The following is a 17,573-nucleotide window of genomic DNA, read 5'->3' as shown; positions in this document are numbered from 1 at the left end:
GGCTTCCATGTATATACTATCGTGCACTGAAAAATGGAGTTAGTCTTACATCAAATGCAACAATCTCTGATATTCAATGTTATTTACAGTCTTCATAGGCTTTTCTTTGATATGTTAATACAAGACAATACAATGAAAGTTATATCCTTCACAGGCGAAATCTATTACCCAATGTATAATCAACATAGACTATGCGGTGTGCTTTTATAATGGGAACATAACCGGCATCATTTCGGGCACGCGTCTGACTCTTTTATAATGGGAACATAACCGGCATCATTTTGGGCACGCGTCTGACTCTTTTATAATGGGAACATAACCGGCATCATTTCGGGCACGCGTCTGACTCTATAAACAGTGAGTTTCTTCTTCTCGTAATCAACACTGACTGATGTTTTATTACGTTAATACTTTATATTCGCTGGTGATGTCCGTCTGAGATATTGTTATTCTTTGTGAATAGCATCTAGATCGATTTTTTAGTGTAACTTCTAAATATCTGGTGCATCGAGTCAGGGCCAAGGATAGGATTTGTGGGCAGTAGGAAAAATTATCCACTTTTCCCCTATGAATAACAAACTTTGACAGCGGTGCGTCTATTGACCTTTGTGGGTCCCCGTAATTTTGTCTTAGTTGTACTACCATATTCACGGTCCTGCATATATGCAAAGTTTATTAGTTTATCCTTTGTGTGTGCATATGTATATATATATATATATATATACCTTAGGCAGCATCGCATGTTCTTCATAAAATATAATATGATGCATGAACAACAGTACACATGTATTTATTTATCTATATTTTTTAACTTTACACAAAGTAGTGTCAGATTTTGCAATCTATTATCCACAGTTACTCTGACTAGTAAGCATGAGCCAAACAAATTTAGATTTACTGGGGGGGGGGGGGGACTGTGTTCAAATTAGGATAAAAATAAGTAAATGTATCATTTGTAAACCTTGTTACTTTTTCCGGACCGTGGAAGACTTATCAATACGAATAACATAACAATATTGAAGAAATACATATGCATATACAGTAACGTAATCGTGCTTGCAAAAACAAATGAGGTCACATTGCACATGCTATGCCACATCACAGGTGGAAACAAATATCAACGTTACAGAACGCAGAGAAATTGTTACAAATAATACAGGTTTTCAATCTTATTTTCTGAATGACTTAAAAGGTAGCTTTTACTAATAACTATTTACTGTTAGAAATATTATTTCATTAATATTATTCGTCACAACTATTATGCATTTTTTCAATAAGTAACTAATTATTCTTGTATTGGATAAGTGTGTCTTCTAGATCTTCTCCCCACATTATACACACCGAACATGTCACAGGCTCGCTTGAGTTAGTTCCCCTACGATGGCACAGTGGTAAGAAATAAAAATTTGTCTTTGTACTTTACTCCTTATTTCAAAGTAGTAGTAATAGTAGTAGTAGTAGTAGTAGTAGTAGTAGTAATAATAACGAGAATAATAGTGATAATAATTATAATGATAATAATAATACCACTACTGCTACTACTACTACTAATGACGATAATAATAACAATAATAATAATGATATAATACTGCAAGTAATAATAATAATAATAATAATAATGATGATGATGACGAGAATAATAACAATAATAATAATAATGATATAATAATGTCATTAATAATAATAATAATAATACAAGGAACACATCTAAATAATAACTAGCAATAAATGTAATCTGTCAGTACTACTTATGTCCATCAGATCGACTAGGACAGGTTTATCAAACTTGTATATTAATTAAATTAGAAGTAAAGCCTCAACATAGTATATCAACCTTCTATCTGCTTCTCCGTTAAGTCCTGAATCGTTATATTTTTCGCATCCTCCATGGCTGGAAGAGAAATTCATACAATTACAAGTCAAATTTAAGAAGACATAATTTATTTCGATACAAATAGCTAGCTTTTGATGTGCTCCTTACAATCAACGTGACACGTATATCTCACGGTCAAATTACGGTGCGGTCTATATAAGTGAAGTTATCAACGATATAAATCTATTCATTGTTGCTGTAATTTATGTTAATTCGTCTCAAATAATGTCAAATAATGCAGCTGCAAGAGGTATTAAGAACGGGGCCCATCTCACTCTCTATTTATCTCACGATTTTTTTCATAGATAAAAGATGCAAACCAGCCTTTTTTATTGTCATATTTGATATAAAATGTATTTTAATGCCAATTTAAAACTTTTCTTTTCCATTCAGATTTTACAGGCAAGTGACACAGTTTCGTTTTTGGTCAGGAGGTAAAGACGTCTTAAGCACGATATTGTTTTAAATTTTTTTATATCAAAGATAATCAGAGATATTATATAGGTGTCAAAAAGCAGTAGCCATCAGGAAACCAATCTGTACCAATTCGATGTGGCGGAATATGTGTCGATCTTTTTCTTGATTGTCAGTCTGAAACCACACAGTCATATTTTGAAATCGTATTAAACTTTTATGCGTGTCGATATGTAAACAAGATTCAATACAACACGTTTTGGCAAATCTAGTAGTCTGTTCTGATTTCAGCAAACATTATTTTATAGAGGATGTAAGTTTATTAGTTTTGAATTTAAATGACATGACGAAGTCTCAAAAATAATGAAAGTATTCAGGTAGCATTGCCTGTTCTACCTTGGCATGTCAAATCGTATCACACTTTCCTTGACATGTCAAATCGTATCACACTTTCCTTGACATGTCAAATCGTATCACACTTTCCTTGACATGTCAAATCGTATCACACTTTCCTTGACATATATAGTCGTATCAGTTATTTTGGCATATCAAATCATATCCCACGTCCCTTGGCATGTCAAATCGTATCACACTTTCCTTGACATATATAGTCGTATCAGTTATTTTGGCATATCAAATCATATCCCACGTCCCTTGGCATATCAAATCGTATCACACTTTCCTTGACATATATAGTCGTATCAGTTATTTTGGCATATCAAATCATATCCCACGTCCCTTGGCATATCAAATCGTATCATATTTTCCTTGTCATATAAAATTTTAAGTTCCTTGATATGTCTAATCGAATCACATTTTCCTTGGCCTATCGAATCGTATCACACATTAGCTAGCATTATCAAATCGTATTACAGTTTATTTGGCATGTCAGATCATATCACGTCTTCACTGGCATATCGAATTGTATCACACTTTCCTTGGCATATCAAATCGTATGACAATTTCTAAACATTAGCTATTTCAAATGTTTTATTTTATTAATAAAAGTCACTGTACAGTCAACGTGGTCTGCTTGACAGAAAATGCTAACATTAGTGTAAAATGGTTGCATGTCTTTTACAGCCTCTATTTGACAGAATGTGTGTGAGAGTTGTAAATTATATATGACATAATATGATGTTCGTCTTTTGCAGCCTCTATTTTCAGTGAGAATTGGATATAAAATATTCATTGTGAGGTGAAAATTATTTTATAGAAAAATGCACATATTTTTCCAAAGACCAAAATGATGATATTAACAATAATGATGATTGTGATGATTATAAAGGCGATGATATTGTAATAAACAACAACAAACAATAACAGGATGGCACTACAATGCGACTACTACTATTGCTACTATCATTTATGTTATCTCTGTCTTAGATATATATATATATATATATATATATATATATATATATATATATATATATATAGAGGGAGGGAAGGATAGATCACCTGTTGCCCCCTTTTGTCCGCCCTGTTTGTGTACTACAACAACCATTGTATGGTTGCACGTCTAACTTTATGTGATATTACTATGTAAACGCAGAGACAGATACATGGGAATGTCGCTTTCTCTTTGCAATCGGGAACTGTAACAGTCTCAGAGTGTTTGCTTATATATTGTTCATGTCATCATACGTTTTAAAATTTAATATTTATTGTTTTGCATTTTGTTTTATTCACCTGTCGGTTACAGTACTTAGTAGCTCATGTGGCATATAGTCTATAAATGCTTATGTTAATAACGAACTTAAGCTTGTATAGCTTTGACACTGTCTGTTTAATCGGTTTCGATATCTGCAAGAAAAGGAAATCTGTATTAAAGTCTCAAGATCAGTAAAAACACCTTTTCGATTAGTCTTGTTTGATAGGTACACGAAATTTCATCTACTTAAAGCCTTTGTTTATCTTCAGATTATTTTTTTAATGGACACCACTATCAACATCAATAGAAATGTGATGTATATACGACTGCATCGGACCGGTTAGAATTATAAAAAAAGAAACATGATCATTTCTCGATATGTTGACAATGCTTTAAACTGCTGTCGTTATATTGAAATTATTTACTTATCAAAACTGATATTTGATCGGAAAGCTTACATTCTAGCGAAATATATTTTAGAAAAGCGTTTACATAAATTTTTCGATAAAAAAATTGAGTTAACCCAAATGACTGCAATCATATAAATTGAAAGACTGTGCAATCAGGAAAATTAAAAGGATTGTGCAATCAGGTAAACCAAAACACTGTAATCATGTAAACTATTCAATTGACGACGGCTCTGATGTAAATATTTAAAAATATAATCTGATAACAGTTTCTTTATGTAACTTATTGGGATTCTAGAAAAACATAAGTACGTTAGTAGTACACAGGAAAGCAATTATTGTCATTCGTGGACGATATCAACAGAAAAAAAAACATATTCCACAGGTCTCTATATCTATATATTTATAGTTCAATAGTCCACAAAAAGAAAAAACAAATAAAATTACAATGAAACATTTATAACTTTTCACAAAAATAATAAAATTTGTTTGTGAATGAAATGGATCAATGAACAATTGAAACAAATTTTATTATTGACGATAGAAAATATTGTAAATGTACAAATGTGCTTTTGACGATTAAAAGGGTCAATAATACACTGATAATACGGTAGACAAATCAAGAGATTGTCATAATATAGAGGGTAACTATTGAGCCCTGTACAGATGGAATATAAATTATAATTGAAAACGTTAACAATATATGTCACATTTTATTGCCAATTTGGCCTCGGACTACAATTATACCGACTCAGTGTTTACTCAAATCATGAATATATTGCTAAGTAATTACCAGACTCAATATGCATTTAATTACAAAACTGCATATATCATGAAAACTGGCTGATCTGCAATGACCACATTTATATGTAACATGCAGCCGATTAAAGTTGAGCCAAGCACGTATTTGTTATTTCCCTTTAATCAGTCTGATTACCGTATTAATACATACAAGCAGACTTATCAACCCATGATCAAACCCCCAAGATTTAATGCTCTAAGGAGAGTTAGAAAATGCAGAATGTCAAAAAGGTGTAACAGTTGTATTAGTACATGTACTATAATGAATGGTATAGATAACACAGAAAGAAAGAAAATAAATCCGTAAGAGGCCTGTATATTGGGTTTCCAAAGAAAGTAATATCCGTACAAGGCCTGTATCTTAAGGTTTTCAAAGACAGTAATGTCCGCACGAGGCCTGTTTATAAGGGTTTTCAAAGAAAGTAATATCAGTACGAAGCCTGTATATTATTGTTTTCAAAATAAGTAATATCCGTACAAGGCCTGTTTATTAGGGTTTTCAAAGAAAGTAATATCCATACGAGGTCTGTCTATACGGGTTTTCAAAGAAAGTAATATCAGTACGAAGCCTGTATATTAGGGTTTTCAAAGAAAGTAATATCCGTACAAGGCCTGTTTATTAGGGTTTTCAAAGAAAGTAATATCCATACGAGGCCTGTTTATAAGGGTTTTCACAGAAAGTAATATCAGTACGAAGCCTGTATATTAGGGTTTTCAAAGAAAGTAATGTCCGTACAAGGCCTGTTTATTAGGGTTTTCAAAGACAGTAATATCTGTACAAGGCCTGTTTATTAGGGTTTTCAAAGACAGTAATATCCGTACCAGGCCTGTATATTAGGGTTTTCAATGTAAGTAATATCCGTACGAGGCCTGTATATTAGGGTTTTCAATGAAAGTAATATCCGTACGAGGCCTGTATATTAGGGTTTTCAAAGAAGGAAGCCTGGCTTTTAAGTCTCTTAGTCTTTGCATGCTAATGAAATCACAACACTAAAAACTCCCGCGTTTAAGTATATGTCTTTAAAAATAAAAATACAATTAGGCTGTCTGCACTTTAAATTAGTGGAGACTGTATGAAATAATATAGTTAATCCTAGTGGCACTAATTATGCTATCTGCATTTTAAATAACCCGAGACTTTAGAACCTAAGTGTTAGTAGGTAATGTTAATAATACTAATTAGTCTGACTGCACTTTTAAAATCTCGAGACTGTGCATCTTCGCAAGACAATGTTCCGATATGAAAGCCTATCTACCCCTTGGTGGATCGATCAGTTATTTCAGCGCTTCTGATCTGTGAATTTAACTGGATTCGGTAATAGGCCACATCATCCAATCAATATAAAGTTGTTCAAGTTTGAACGCCGTTACTCCTTGATCTGGAATGAACTCGTAAATAAGCGATTTTCCACTACCGGCCCGTGTTTGCACAGATACCTCATTTTCATCAAATGCACCTGGAATGGGTTCTTTCTGATACGTAGTGAGAAGGATCCTTTAGAAGTTAATTGCCTCCACCATTTCCGGCTGCCGCCGTTTCACGCTTTTGTGTAGTTAGCATTACGTACTAAGGGAGGAAACTCGTGAAACCAAAAGTGTCGCTAACGCAACGCGCTCAAGTATGTGATATGTCGGTCAACATCTAGATAGGCTAACATATCGGGACCTTATTTTGCGAAGATGGAGACTGGGCGACATAACATTGTTTGTTCGTAATTATACAGACATTAATGTCGCTGTCTGCACTTTAAATAACCCGAGACTGTACGACGTAATAGTATCTGTATGTAATCTTGAAGTGCCCAATTAGGCTCTAAACATCATATTACTGTAGGACATAGGATACTGTTTATGTAATCTTAAAGGCTATGTTTAGAGTGTCAACACTTTGAAAAGCATGAAATATAGGAATTAGAGTATTTGTATGTAGTCGTACAAGCACTATTTAGGCTGTCTTCACTTTATCTAGATTGAGACTGTATAACCTTAGAGTATTTGCATGTAATTTTAGAGGCACTAATTAGGCTGTCTTCACTTTATCTCGATTGAGACTGTAGAAACTTAGAGTATTTGCATGTAATTTTAGAGGCACTAATTAGGCTGTCTAATTTCGTTGTCTGCACTTTAAATAGCGGGATACTATAATACATGTGTTATTGGCATGTAATCAAGCAGGCATTATTTAGGCTGTATGTAATTTAAATATGAAGAACTGTGTTGTCCATGCTGAATTATCTTCGTTCTAATATTGCTTTGAGTTTGCTAATACGTCACTTAACATCAACATATGATGTCACATATTCAGTGTTGCGTAAGTGACTACCCCAACATGCTACTCCCTCCTACCATCATAAAGTTTATCATTGTTGACAAGTTAGCAAACATAACCCTGGTTACATCATATGTCTTGAAGAGAAATACTGACTTTAGAAAGAGTTTCACAATGTAACGTTTGTGAATGTCACTATACAAACTGTACATTGATTTCAGTTTGAAATGTCCATTTCTAGCACCTTTCTCTTCCTGTACATGTCTTTAGTGATATGTAAGGTTAAAGCAACATGTATTTCTTTAAAGTTCTGGCTGTGTTTCAGGGACAAGGCATATATGTAGGAGTGTAGGAATAGCTTGGATGCTCCTTAACAGTCACATCCGGGTGGCATGTCGTCTACTGGACATGCCCAATTCACCTGGCAAGTCATCACGATTAAATCCCGATCGACGCGACTGCTCAGAGAAGTAAAACTTACATGAAACTGTGTTTTTTTTTTCTTCTATTATATGGCCACATTTTATTGTTACTGACATAGGACACTTTGAATGTTTACTCTAAAACATGATGCTATTCACATCACTATGGGCATTTCGAGTGTGGTCTATTCTTGCCTGACGACTTTCTGAGTATCTGACACGAAACAGGGCTGGTGCATATCACTTGTAAATCGGTCTTCAGCGTGTATACCTGCACACATTTTAAGAGGAAGTTTGTGTTTTTCTCGAAATTTACTAGAAGCTGCCACTCGTATTAAAACTAATCATTCGTTAACCTTCTTTTTATCTTGGTTTTAATTCTAACATGTACGTAAGAAACACAACACATACATAGTATTATCTACGTTCAGTAATAAAACTGACGTAATGTTGGGAAGAAATACAAGAACTCATTTATTTATGTGGTCTAAGAATATCTTTGGGTAGCTTCCATTTTTGTTTTATATTTTGTATAATTTATTTTGTTGCCTAGCGACGATTTCTTTCTATATCTTTTCATTCATATGGAAAGTTATATTATCATATTTGCACGCAAATATACACTATTTTGCTCACATTTATTGTGCAACTAATTAGCTCGTTATCAATTATTTGCACACCAAAGAAAATATTAAATAAGTTGACACTTAAATCTATAATATATTCTATGAAAACGTCCTGGAGCTCCACAAGGGTACCTTTAAGTGGTTCAACGGTACATTTGTATGGCATTCAGGTTACATTTAGATAGTATATAAGATACATTTAAATGATATTCAGGTTACCTTGAAATGGTATCAAGGGTACATTTAAATTGTATCAAGGGTACATTTAAATGGTATTCAGCTTACCATGAAATGGTATCAAGGGTACATTGAAATGGTATCAATGGTACATTTAAATGGTATCAAGGGCACATTTAAATGGTATCAAGGGTACCTTTAAATGGTATTCAGAATAAATTTAAACGACATCTACGGTACATTTAAATTGTATCCAGGATACATTTAAATGATATTTTGCTTTCAAGAGTCCAGTTAAAATGATGAGTTTTGAATATTTATCGCCATACTTCATTAGATACTATTTCAATTCATTTTACTCTGTCTCTTATATTTAGAACGAAAATTACGCGGTTGTGTTAACTTTCATGAGCTTGTCTATTAAATATTTCTGTCCAAAAAGATTTGAACGATCCACCAAGTTGTAGATAGGTTAACATAGCTGAACCATGGCTAGAGATTATTACATAGACAGTGCTATATTGTCTTTGCAACTGAAAAAGCATTACACTTCAAATATCTATAAAATCAATTTATCTTGTTGTTATGAATTATTGATGGTGGGTCGCCATAGGTCCCGTATAAATCCAATAATATTGATTTGATTTCCGTATCCTTGCAGTTGTGGGATTTGGTAGAGATGTCATTGTTAATATCAATTCTGGTATGGCAAAGTTTGAACTACCGTTATTCTGCCAATAAGGCATACATTTAATTAGTTCCATTTTTCAAGGCATACATACAATTCCTTTATCTTTTTATATAGATTCAATCTGTGTAACAAATTTCTGTTTCTGTAGAAAGTTATGGGTAACGATCTGCGATGATCAGTTCCTCAGTTTCCTATATTAATTTTTGCATTGTGTATTCCACTGTATTAGTAATAAGATGTAATTTTTGTAGTTGAATTCACGTCCCGACTCATTTTAAACTCAGGAAAGATATGTACTGCTATATTAAAACATAAATTTCAACCATCTAGTATTATTGCAGCGCCGTCTGCGAACACTGTTTGATATATATCTCTTTCATGAAGATTTATAGTAGTTCTTTTCTTTTTTGCAAAAGTTTATTTCATCATATATTTTTTTTAGTATCATCTTTCTTGTGACCTTACTTTAAAAATTTCGATTCTTTATGGTAGCGAAATATCTACTGTCCCCGAATTTCGAGCTAAAATAACCATATATCATTTAATTTGCTTATATTTTTTCTAGTTCACCATTTATATTATTTAGCATTGTTTTAATGTCCGTGTGACTTGGATTAATCTAACTTCAACATTTATATTTGTTTCCAAATTTATTTCGGCTTTCTTTCCAATTCAGAATTGTTTTCTAGAAGCAAACTTAATAGTTTTGTTCTTTAAACAATCCCAAATTTACATCCGGATCAGCTGCTATAATTCCTTTCTTGATAGCCTTCACATTATCTTGCATTGTGTGTTCGTATTCTTCAGCAATTTAAGGGCAGCGTTTTTCTTTAAACAGTTGTAGGAAAAGTACTACAGCCAAGTAATTAGAACAAATAGATAGTAAGAATTTGCCTTCTAAATTACTTCCTAATAGCCTGTGAGAGACCAAGCAATATTCAAGTCTAAGGAATTAACATTACTGTGGTGCCATATAAAGTTTATTTTCCTTTGTATGAAAATTGCGACTTATGTCAAGAAGACCATACTATACTGTACATTTACTTAAAATATCTCAGTTTCAGGTATTTCTTAAAGGAATATATTACCTGTTGAAATTCGCACCACTAATAACCACTTCGGCACAACTTCCCCCGTTTATATTCTTCCGAAGTATGTATCAAATCAGGGTCGTCACCATTTCGCCCTTTTTACAGTATATATATTTCTCTAATATATATTTTGTGTGGAACGGATTCCTCGCCCCGCTTCTACAATTCCTTCATCTCTCCACCTTCTTCCATCTACTACCTACTAATTTACTGTTGGTGTTGCCACGTAAGGAATAATTTGTCGAATAGTAAAGACTACAGCAGATAATTAAGATAGGAATATTAAATGTAAAATGATTGAGGACAATAATATGCGGCGCTAGATTTGCAAGTGGATTTTGTATAATAGAAAGATAGATATCCGCTTTATGCAATAAACGTACTCAATAATCGACGCCTTGTGTCTCTGAAAAAAATGAATGAGATAATGAATCACTTTCTGTAGACAAAATTAACATGGGGAGCCATTCTCTTTAGTTTCGTAATATGGACCAACCATACCTACAACAAAACTGCAGTCTAAGTACACGAAAGTAGTACAGTTCTATGCAAACATTCTCTCTATGTGCATGTTGCAAATGCAAGCAGCTTCAACCTGTCCGAAATACATAATATCTGTGGAGTGCAAAAGTAAGAACAGGGAAAGTATCCATATTGCCGACAATTGCCAGTACACACACACACACACACACACACACACACACACACACACACACATATATGGCAGGATGCAGTAGCTGCATAGTCTTTATGCAAATGGAAGATAAGAGGCAACCTTGACGACTTAACTTACTTAACAAATCATTGGCAACGCTATATTACCGCCCATAATTTTTGTCCAACTATTGTATTTGATTTGACCCTTGCAGAGCGGCCGACAGAGTTGAACTCGAGGTCATAATTGGGTTAACTTTGCCAGGTCTGTGTATTTCAATCTTCTGACAATTTAAATTATAGATTTAATTTTTTAATTTAAAATTTCTTTACAGTGCAATAGAAAAGAAAGTTATCATTACTAAAATATTGGTTTTCTTCATTTAGCCTTTCTCTTGGTCATATTAATATACATAAGCAATTTCGTCCTTGATTACACTGTCAAGATTGTATGTACTGAGGTAAGTTACTATGAGCAGAGGGTTATTTTTTGCCCATTATTTCTATTAGTAAATATGCGATAATGAATGGTCATTCATTACATTAAAATATTTTAAATGTGGTCTCACAACATTTATCAAACTATGATTCAAATATATTTGTTACTGGATTGCTCAACAATCACAGTGATAAAGAAGTTCAAATAATGCCAAATAATGACGAGAAATACAGTTACTTTTGTAAAGAGTTTGAATGCAGCAAGTTTCAAAACATGGATACAGTATTGTTATTGAAGCAGATCTACAAGGCAGTGACATGTATAGTGAATTTATTTATGTTGTGCCTGACCTTTATACGTGATTAAGGGTATATGCATCGCCTACCTGATTATTGTCGCCTTCTATAATGATGTTCACTTGAATTTAAGTTCAAGACCTGACCATGTTTACGAATTTGATAAAACAATTGCATCCTAAACGTCCCCCATTCAAGGTATTTTGTCATAGGTCAGGTGACAGTCTGTATATCAAGGCCTATTCATGCCTGATTTAACAAATGTCTTCGGGACTTTATGATCAAAGTTGCATTTTGCATTTATTTATAATTTGATAGGATGATTCAATTTAAATTAGTCATTGCAGTTACAAAGGGCTTTTATGAAGTAAAACGCTGCTCTAAGATTATTGAGGACACATACAAAGACATTCTGGATTATATCATTGTGATACATCGAAACTATTGGTGAAACAGCACATTCAAGATATTGGTTATATAAACACGTTCAAGATTAATGGAATTCTTTCGGAACATGATATATAAGAGCAAATATTTGAGTAAAAAGTTGTGTTTTTTAATACAATTTGTATCGAATCTGAAGCACTCTTTTAGAAGAAGGATATTTATTAATAAGATTATATGTACGACTTTGCGAACAATATAAAAAAATATATCAGAGGACAATGATTTAAAGAGGATGATGACCAATGTCTATAATATGTAATGGAACATATTAATTTCATATTGGTGAGATTCACGACTATTATGTGCTAATTACAAAGATCTATCATTTATAATATTATAACTAAGACTATCAGAGTAACAGTTAGATCGTCATATATGTTACATCCCATTATTAGATATCCAACCATGTATATTTATCTATTCTGGAATCATCATTTCTGACTCAAATGTTAGTGATCACGAAGCCTCCTAATTAGTTACGTTCATTTGTAATCATCAATGAGTTATAAGAGACGATAGTGATTTATAATAAAGCTAATTACGAAAAAGTTAATAAACTTATGAACGATATTGAATGGATAACTATGGTAATGTCAATGATGCCGTTGTAACGTTTACTTAGGTATATATTCAATTTGCTAAATATTGTATTTCATCTCGCACACTAAGTGTCCGATTAAAGGGAAATATAATGGTACCATAGCACACAGCGCAACAAGGAGGAAGCGGAAGAAAGCATGGATATTAAGTAATAGTGATAATACTACTCACTTGAAAAATATTAAAACATACTTCTAAAAATGAAAATAATCAGAAAAACGTTCAGAGAAAAAAAAACTTAGCAAAGTGGAGAATGTTTATTCATTTGGTGCAAACGAGAAAGATTATTCGAAACGTGTGCGCCAATTCGTTAAAGTTCTCAGTCTGAATACCCCTAATAAATAAAGAACATTAATGATAATAGTTTTTGTTTTATATTTCACACATTCCGATTACGACAAAATATAATTTCTTAATTCCGTTCTCTTTGATTCCTATAAGCTGGATGACATCCTTGTCAGTCTACCGAACATACACACGAGGACTAATAAAAATCTAACTAACACGTTAATAACTGAACAAGACGTTATTATTGTCAGAATAAAATTCTCATTTGCATTATTAAGATTTGCAAAGGTCAATAAAGTATCTTACCTTTAGTCGTAAGTTCCTTTCGTCCACAATGACAGAGAGCACCTGAGCCTCAGATATTTCTAGCCACACACAGAACTGTCGGGAGTAGAAGGGGTTAGTCCGGAAGCAGACTGAAAATACATGGTACAAAATATTACATTCAAGACGAAAAGGCAGGGTGTAATCTACCGGAGTATATATTTTTCATCTGATAGGATCCAAAAATGTTTTTACAACAAAAAGAACTAGATTAGATCTGTATGCCAACCTGAAAAATGGCTGCTGCCATTATGCCCCCATCAATGATATACAAATGAATTTTGCCGGCATGACTATCTAAGGTGTTTTGTCTGATTATCCCTTAAACGTATCTGATGTATAAACTAACAAGAAAACGTCAAGCATGGCGATAGATTAGAATCTGCTTATAAAACGTTTCGCCTAAATTTTTCTTCCTGTAGACCGCTTGTTGCAGTAATTATTTTCCGTCTATCCCATCAACAAATTCAATGGCAAACACTGCATAAAGTATGCAGTTGTAATTTTGTTTTAAAAAGATAGAAAACCTATTGCATATCAGAGAAGGTGTACATAATGTAATAAATTCGGAGTTAGCGGTTTGTGTTATAACGACCACTTTTAATGAATTCTTAGACTTTTGCGATTACTTGTTTGATTATTAGAACTCTGTCCAATGGAAATATTCATTAGCCCGAAATAATTAGCCAATTACTTGGAGCAAACGTCACAGAGTGATGTGTCAGTGAATTTCCATGATGATGTTCTTTACTTGTAGTGAATTCAAATGAGTTCCCTGTTGTTCCAAAGTGTAGTGGTTCAAATCGGTTGTGTGACTGCAGGACCAGTATATATACAGTGTGAGACTAGTAAATTACACAGTGGAATAAACAAGAAGGGACTCGGCAGATACCGTTTATATCGCCATGGTGGCAAATATGATGCAATTTTACTGGCCGAATGTGGCACAAAACCATGACTTGACCGACCAAAGGTGCCGTTGTAAAAATAGTTTCCTGTGTTAGGGGATAGCTGTATAGGTTCGACAGCATGAAGTGCTGACGGTACGGAAAGTTGATAAAGAGAAACCATACAGATGTGCGATTGATAGTTATTTGGAAAGTTGTGAGATCTGTGGTCTTTCACTGATCGGAGTAAAAATTATGTATAGAATGGACACGTAGGGCTTTCTAATTTACAACTGAAGTTGTATCGAAGTCTTTGGAAATTTGGGGTAAACTTATGACTTCTAGCGGACTCGCGTCATGGTTTGATACAACACGGTCAAACAAACACCCCATGGCTTGTAACAATATGAATATTTCAACATGAAGTATGACACTCTAAAGTAAAATAAATAAATACAACAATGAAGCAGGATTTATCGCTATTATATTGCATTCAATGACTTCTTGCACATATGTTTTACGCATTCATTGTACAATTTAAATCTTTATTTTCAATACTGCTTGAACACAAAGTTAAACAAACCAAATTTAACAGCAGGAATAAAGAAGCACAGATATTAGCGCAATAGGACCGCAGATTTGAGTGTATGTACAATTGTAGTCAAATATTTCCTTCACAATAACAGTAATACTTGTTGAAAAGTACTGTTGTTGCTTGAATGACTTAAATATAATAAAGGCAACAATGCATGTTTCCACCGATTCGTTTACTTTAAATCACTGCAATGACCACATAGTGTAGGAATTCGTTACCTTTAAACAGTACATAAACTCATTCTGGATTAGAATCATATATTTGGGATTCGCTAATTTAAATCATTCACAAACTACTAATTTTTGTTTAATAAACCAAGCGATCCATCAGATGGATTTAATTCAACACTCTCAAAAATATTTGATAGTAAACTGTACTAATCAAATTAGATAAACCTTTAATGTTCAACTCATATCCGTACAAAATAATGTAACAGGATGGTTGACCTGTTGGTAATTTGCTGCACATTGTACCAATATTAGCTAGGCCGTTCAAGTTTATAGACTGAGACTTGGGCTCAGCCGACACTTGATAATTCACCACACGCTGGTCCTATGCAACATTACATATCAAACTGTGATCAATAGTCAAATTCGATCGCATGGATTTATTAAGAATCAATCTTCACGTTACTTAGGCAGTCCCAGACTGAGGATACTTTTAAACACACACACACATACTCACACAAGACTCATACTTGACATATCGTATCACATACAAACATATTTTGTCCTCAAAGAGGCATTGAATATACAATGTTACAAAATCAACAAAATGAAGTGAAATCTAGATTTTAAAGCTTAACAACAAAAACCGTTATATTAAAGCAATTTTCATTAAGTTGCATTCTCAGAACAAGGTAGGTTGACGATTGTTCAATATCCACTCAAGTCGTGATGAAGTGGTTGATTTTGCCTTCTACATTTGATAGGAGATCCTCTGTCAGTCACTTTAGAAAAGTAGGTTGCCATTTCCCACATGCTGCATAAACTATAAAAACTATTAAATTCCTTTATATGTATTGCTTTAGCAAATTTTTTCAACATCTGGCGTCAGATACTAGGATGTTCGTTGAGTGTTTCTTTCGAAATGGTGATCCAGAAGGTTGCATTTTCCTATCCAACAAAGATGCACAATGAATTAAGTCAAAATGTGATATTGTGAATAGTTCTGTAACTTTGAAACAGAAAAGCATAAATAAATTGAACATTTTGTCTCACTAAGATAGACCGTACACATTTTGGTTTACACTAATTTTAACGTAATGTCAATTTATGACCTCCAAAATTGCATACTGCAGATAGTATGTACATTAATAAAAAACATTCAAAACATAAAGTCCACTTTTATTTCAAAGAAAGAATTATAAAGTCCTCAGTTTGATCTAGGATTGATTTACTCTTAGTAGAAATGACAGCGAGAGTATGAATTTTAAAACTAGAACGGCACAACTGTTTCTTTCGACTCGAAATTGGACTACAGAAGCTGCACGTGCAGCCAGGTCGATCAGAACGAAACATCCGGGATACTATCTTCAGCGGCTGCTCATTTCTGTATCTAAATGTGTTGCAGTTAATATTTATCTTATAATATTTATCAGAATCCACAAAGAATGATGAAAATGGGGTAATTTTGCCACTTTCTTTTTTACTTCCATGAAAGACATCAGTCCCACGAAAAATTGTGAGGAAGACCAGGTTACCACTTTTACACAATAATGATTATCATTTACACAGACGCTAGTCTTAATAAATAGCCATAACTAATCAGACGCTACAAGCACATACGCATTATGAGGGTTCTATATTCGCGTTAAGCATAGAGGCGCCAAATATCTATCTACAGCGCGGTATGCCGATGTAATCTCGAGGGCATAAAAAGCGAGTCTCTCCAGTTTCTCTGTGTACATAAAAAGAGCAAATAAAGCGCGTCGTTAGATGATGAAGTCTCAGCTTATGTTTGAACTATCTGACTGGCTAAATTTCACCATGTTTAGAATAACTTGACATTAAACATTAGTACTAAACTTTAGGTTTCAGACTGTGCTCGGATTATTAGGATGTATATATTATCTAGACGCATGCTTTCAATTGTATGTATTTAATAATGACATGATCATTGTATGTAGGTTGTAGCTATTTTAAATGAAACTGAAAAAAATACCTCTGGTTCTTTAATATAGAATTAACATTGGTAATGTTTAGTTTAGCAAAATAAAGATGTAATTAAAATAATAATTTTTGATGTAATTTTGACCATCGTGTTTTCCATGGACGCCACCATCCAACAACTACGGCCAGTACTTTAAATATTAGACATTGTTATATTTTGAGCACAGTGATCTGTTATAAGCTACGTCATTTAGCAGACTGCTTCATTGCCAATAAAACGTACACATTGATGAAATAAGGTACGGGCTTAGTGTGTGTTTTTACATAAATTATTCGATTTCGTTCAATAGATAAAACTGTAATTATTAACTGAGTTATCATAAATAATTATTCACTCCACTCAGTAGACATCGATAACATTATGACTAAGTCGTTTCATTCGCCATTCTGGCATATGCTTGGTCAAACGGAATGCGTGGCCACGTGTACCACGAAAGTACCACGTGT

At 33.4% G+C, this 17,573-nt stretch overlaps 1 protein-coding gene across 2 annotated transcripts in view; it reads right to left on the bottom strand.

The window, feature by feature from the left end:
- The window catches only part of LOC149788801 (uncharacterized), a 47,395-nt gene that overhangs the window by 13,648 nt on the left and 16,174 nt on the right, over positions 1 to 17,573 (bottom strand). For both annotated transcript variants that reach the window (XM_089974924.1, XM_089974923.1), the window contains exons 2-3: positions 13,456 to 13,565; positions 1,835 to 1,891 (exon numbers count right to left, since the gene is read on the bottom strand). In XM_089974924.1, the coding sequence (XP_089831050.1) occupies positions 1,835 to 1,889 (55 nt within the window). In that variant the 5' untranslated portion in view covers positions 1,890 to 1,891; positions 13,456 to 13,565. The remainder of the gene's footprint in view (positions 1 to 1,834; positions 1,892 to 13,455; positions 13,566 to 17,573) is intronic.

Source organism: Sinohyriopsis cumingii, chromosome 11, assembly GCF_028554795.1.
Source record: "Sinohyriopsis cumingii isolate HCF-2022 chromosome 11, ASM2855479v2, whole genome shotgun sequence".
In the NCBI taxonomy this organism is placed as follows: domain Eukaryota; kingdom Metazoa; phylum Mollusca; class Bivalvia; order Unionida; family Unionidae; genus Sinohyriopsis; species Sinohyriopsis cumingii.
The sequence above is the reverse complement of the archived record's forward strand: the minus strand, read 5'-3'. Positions and strand labels throughout refer to the sequence as shown.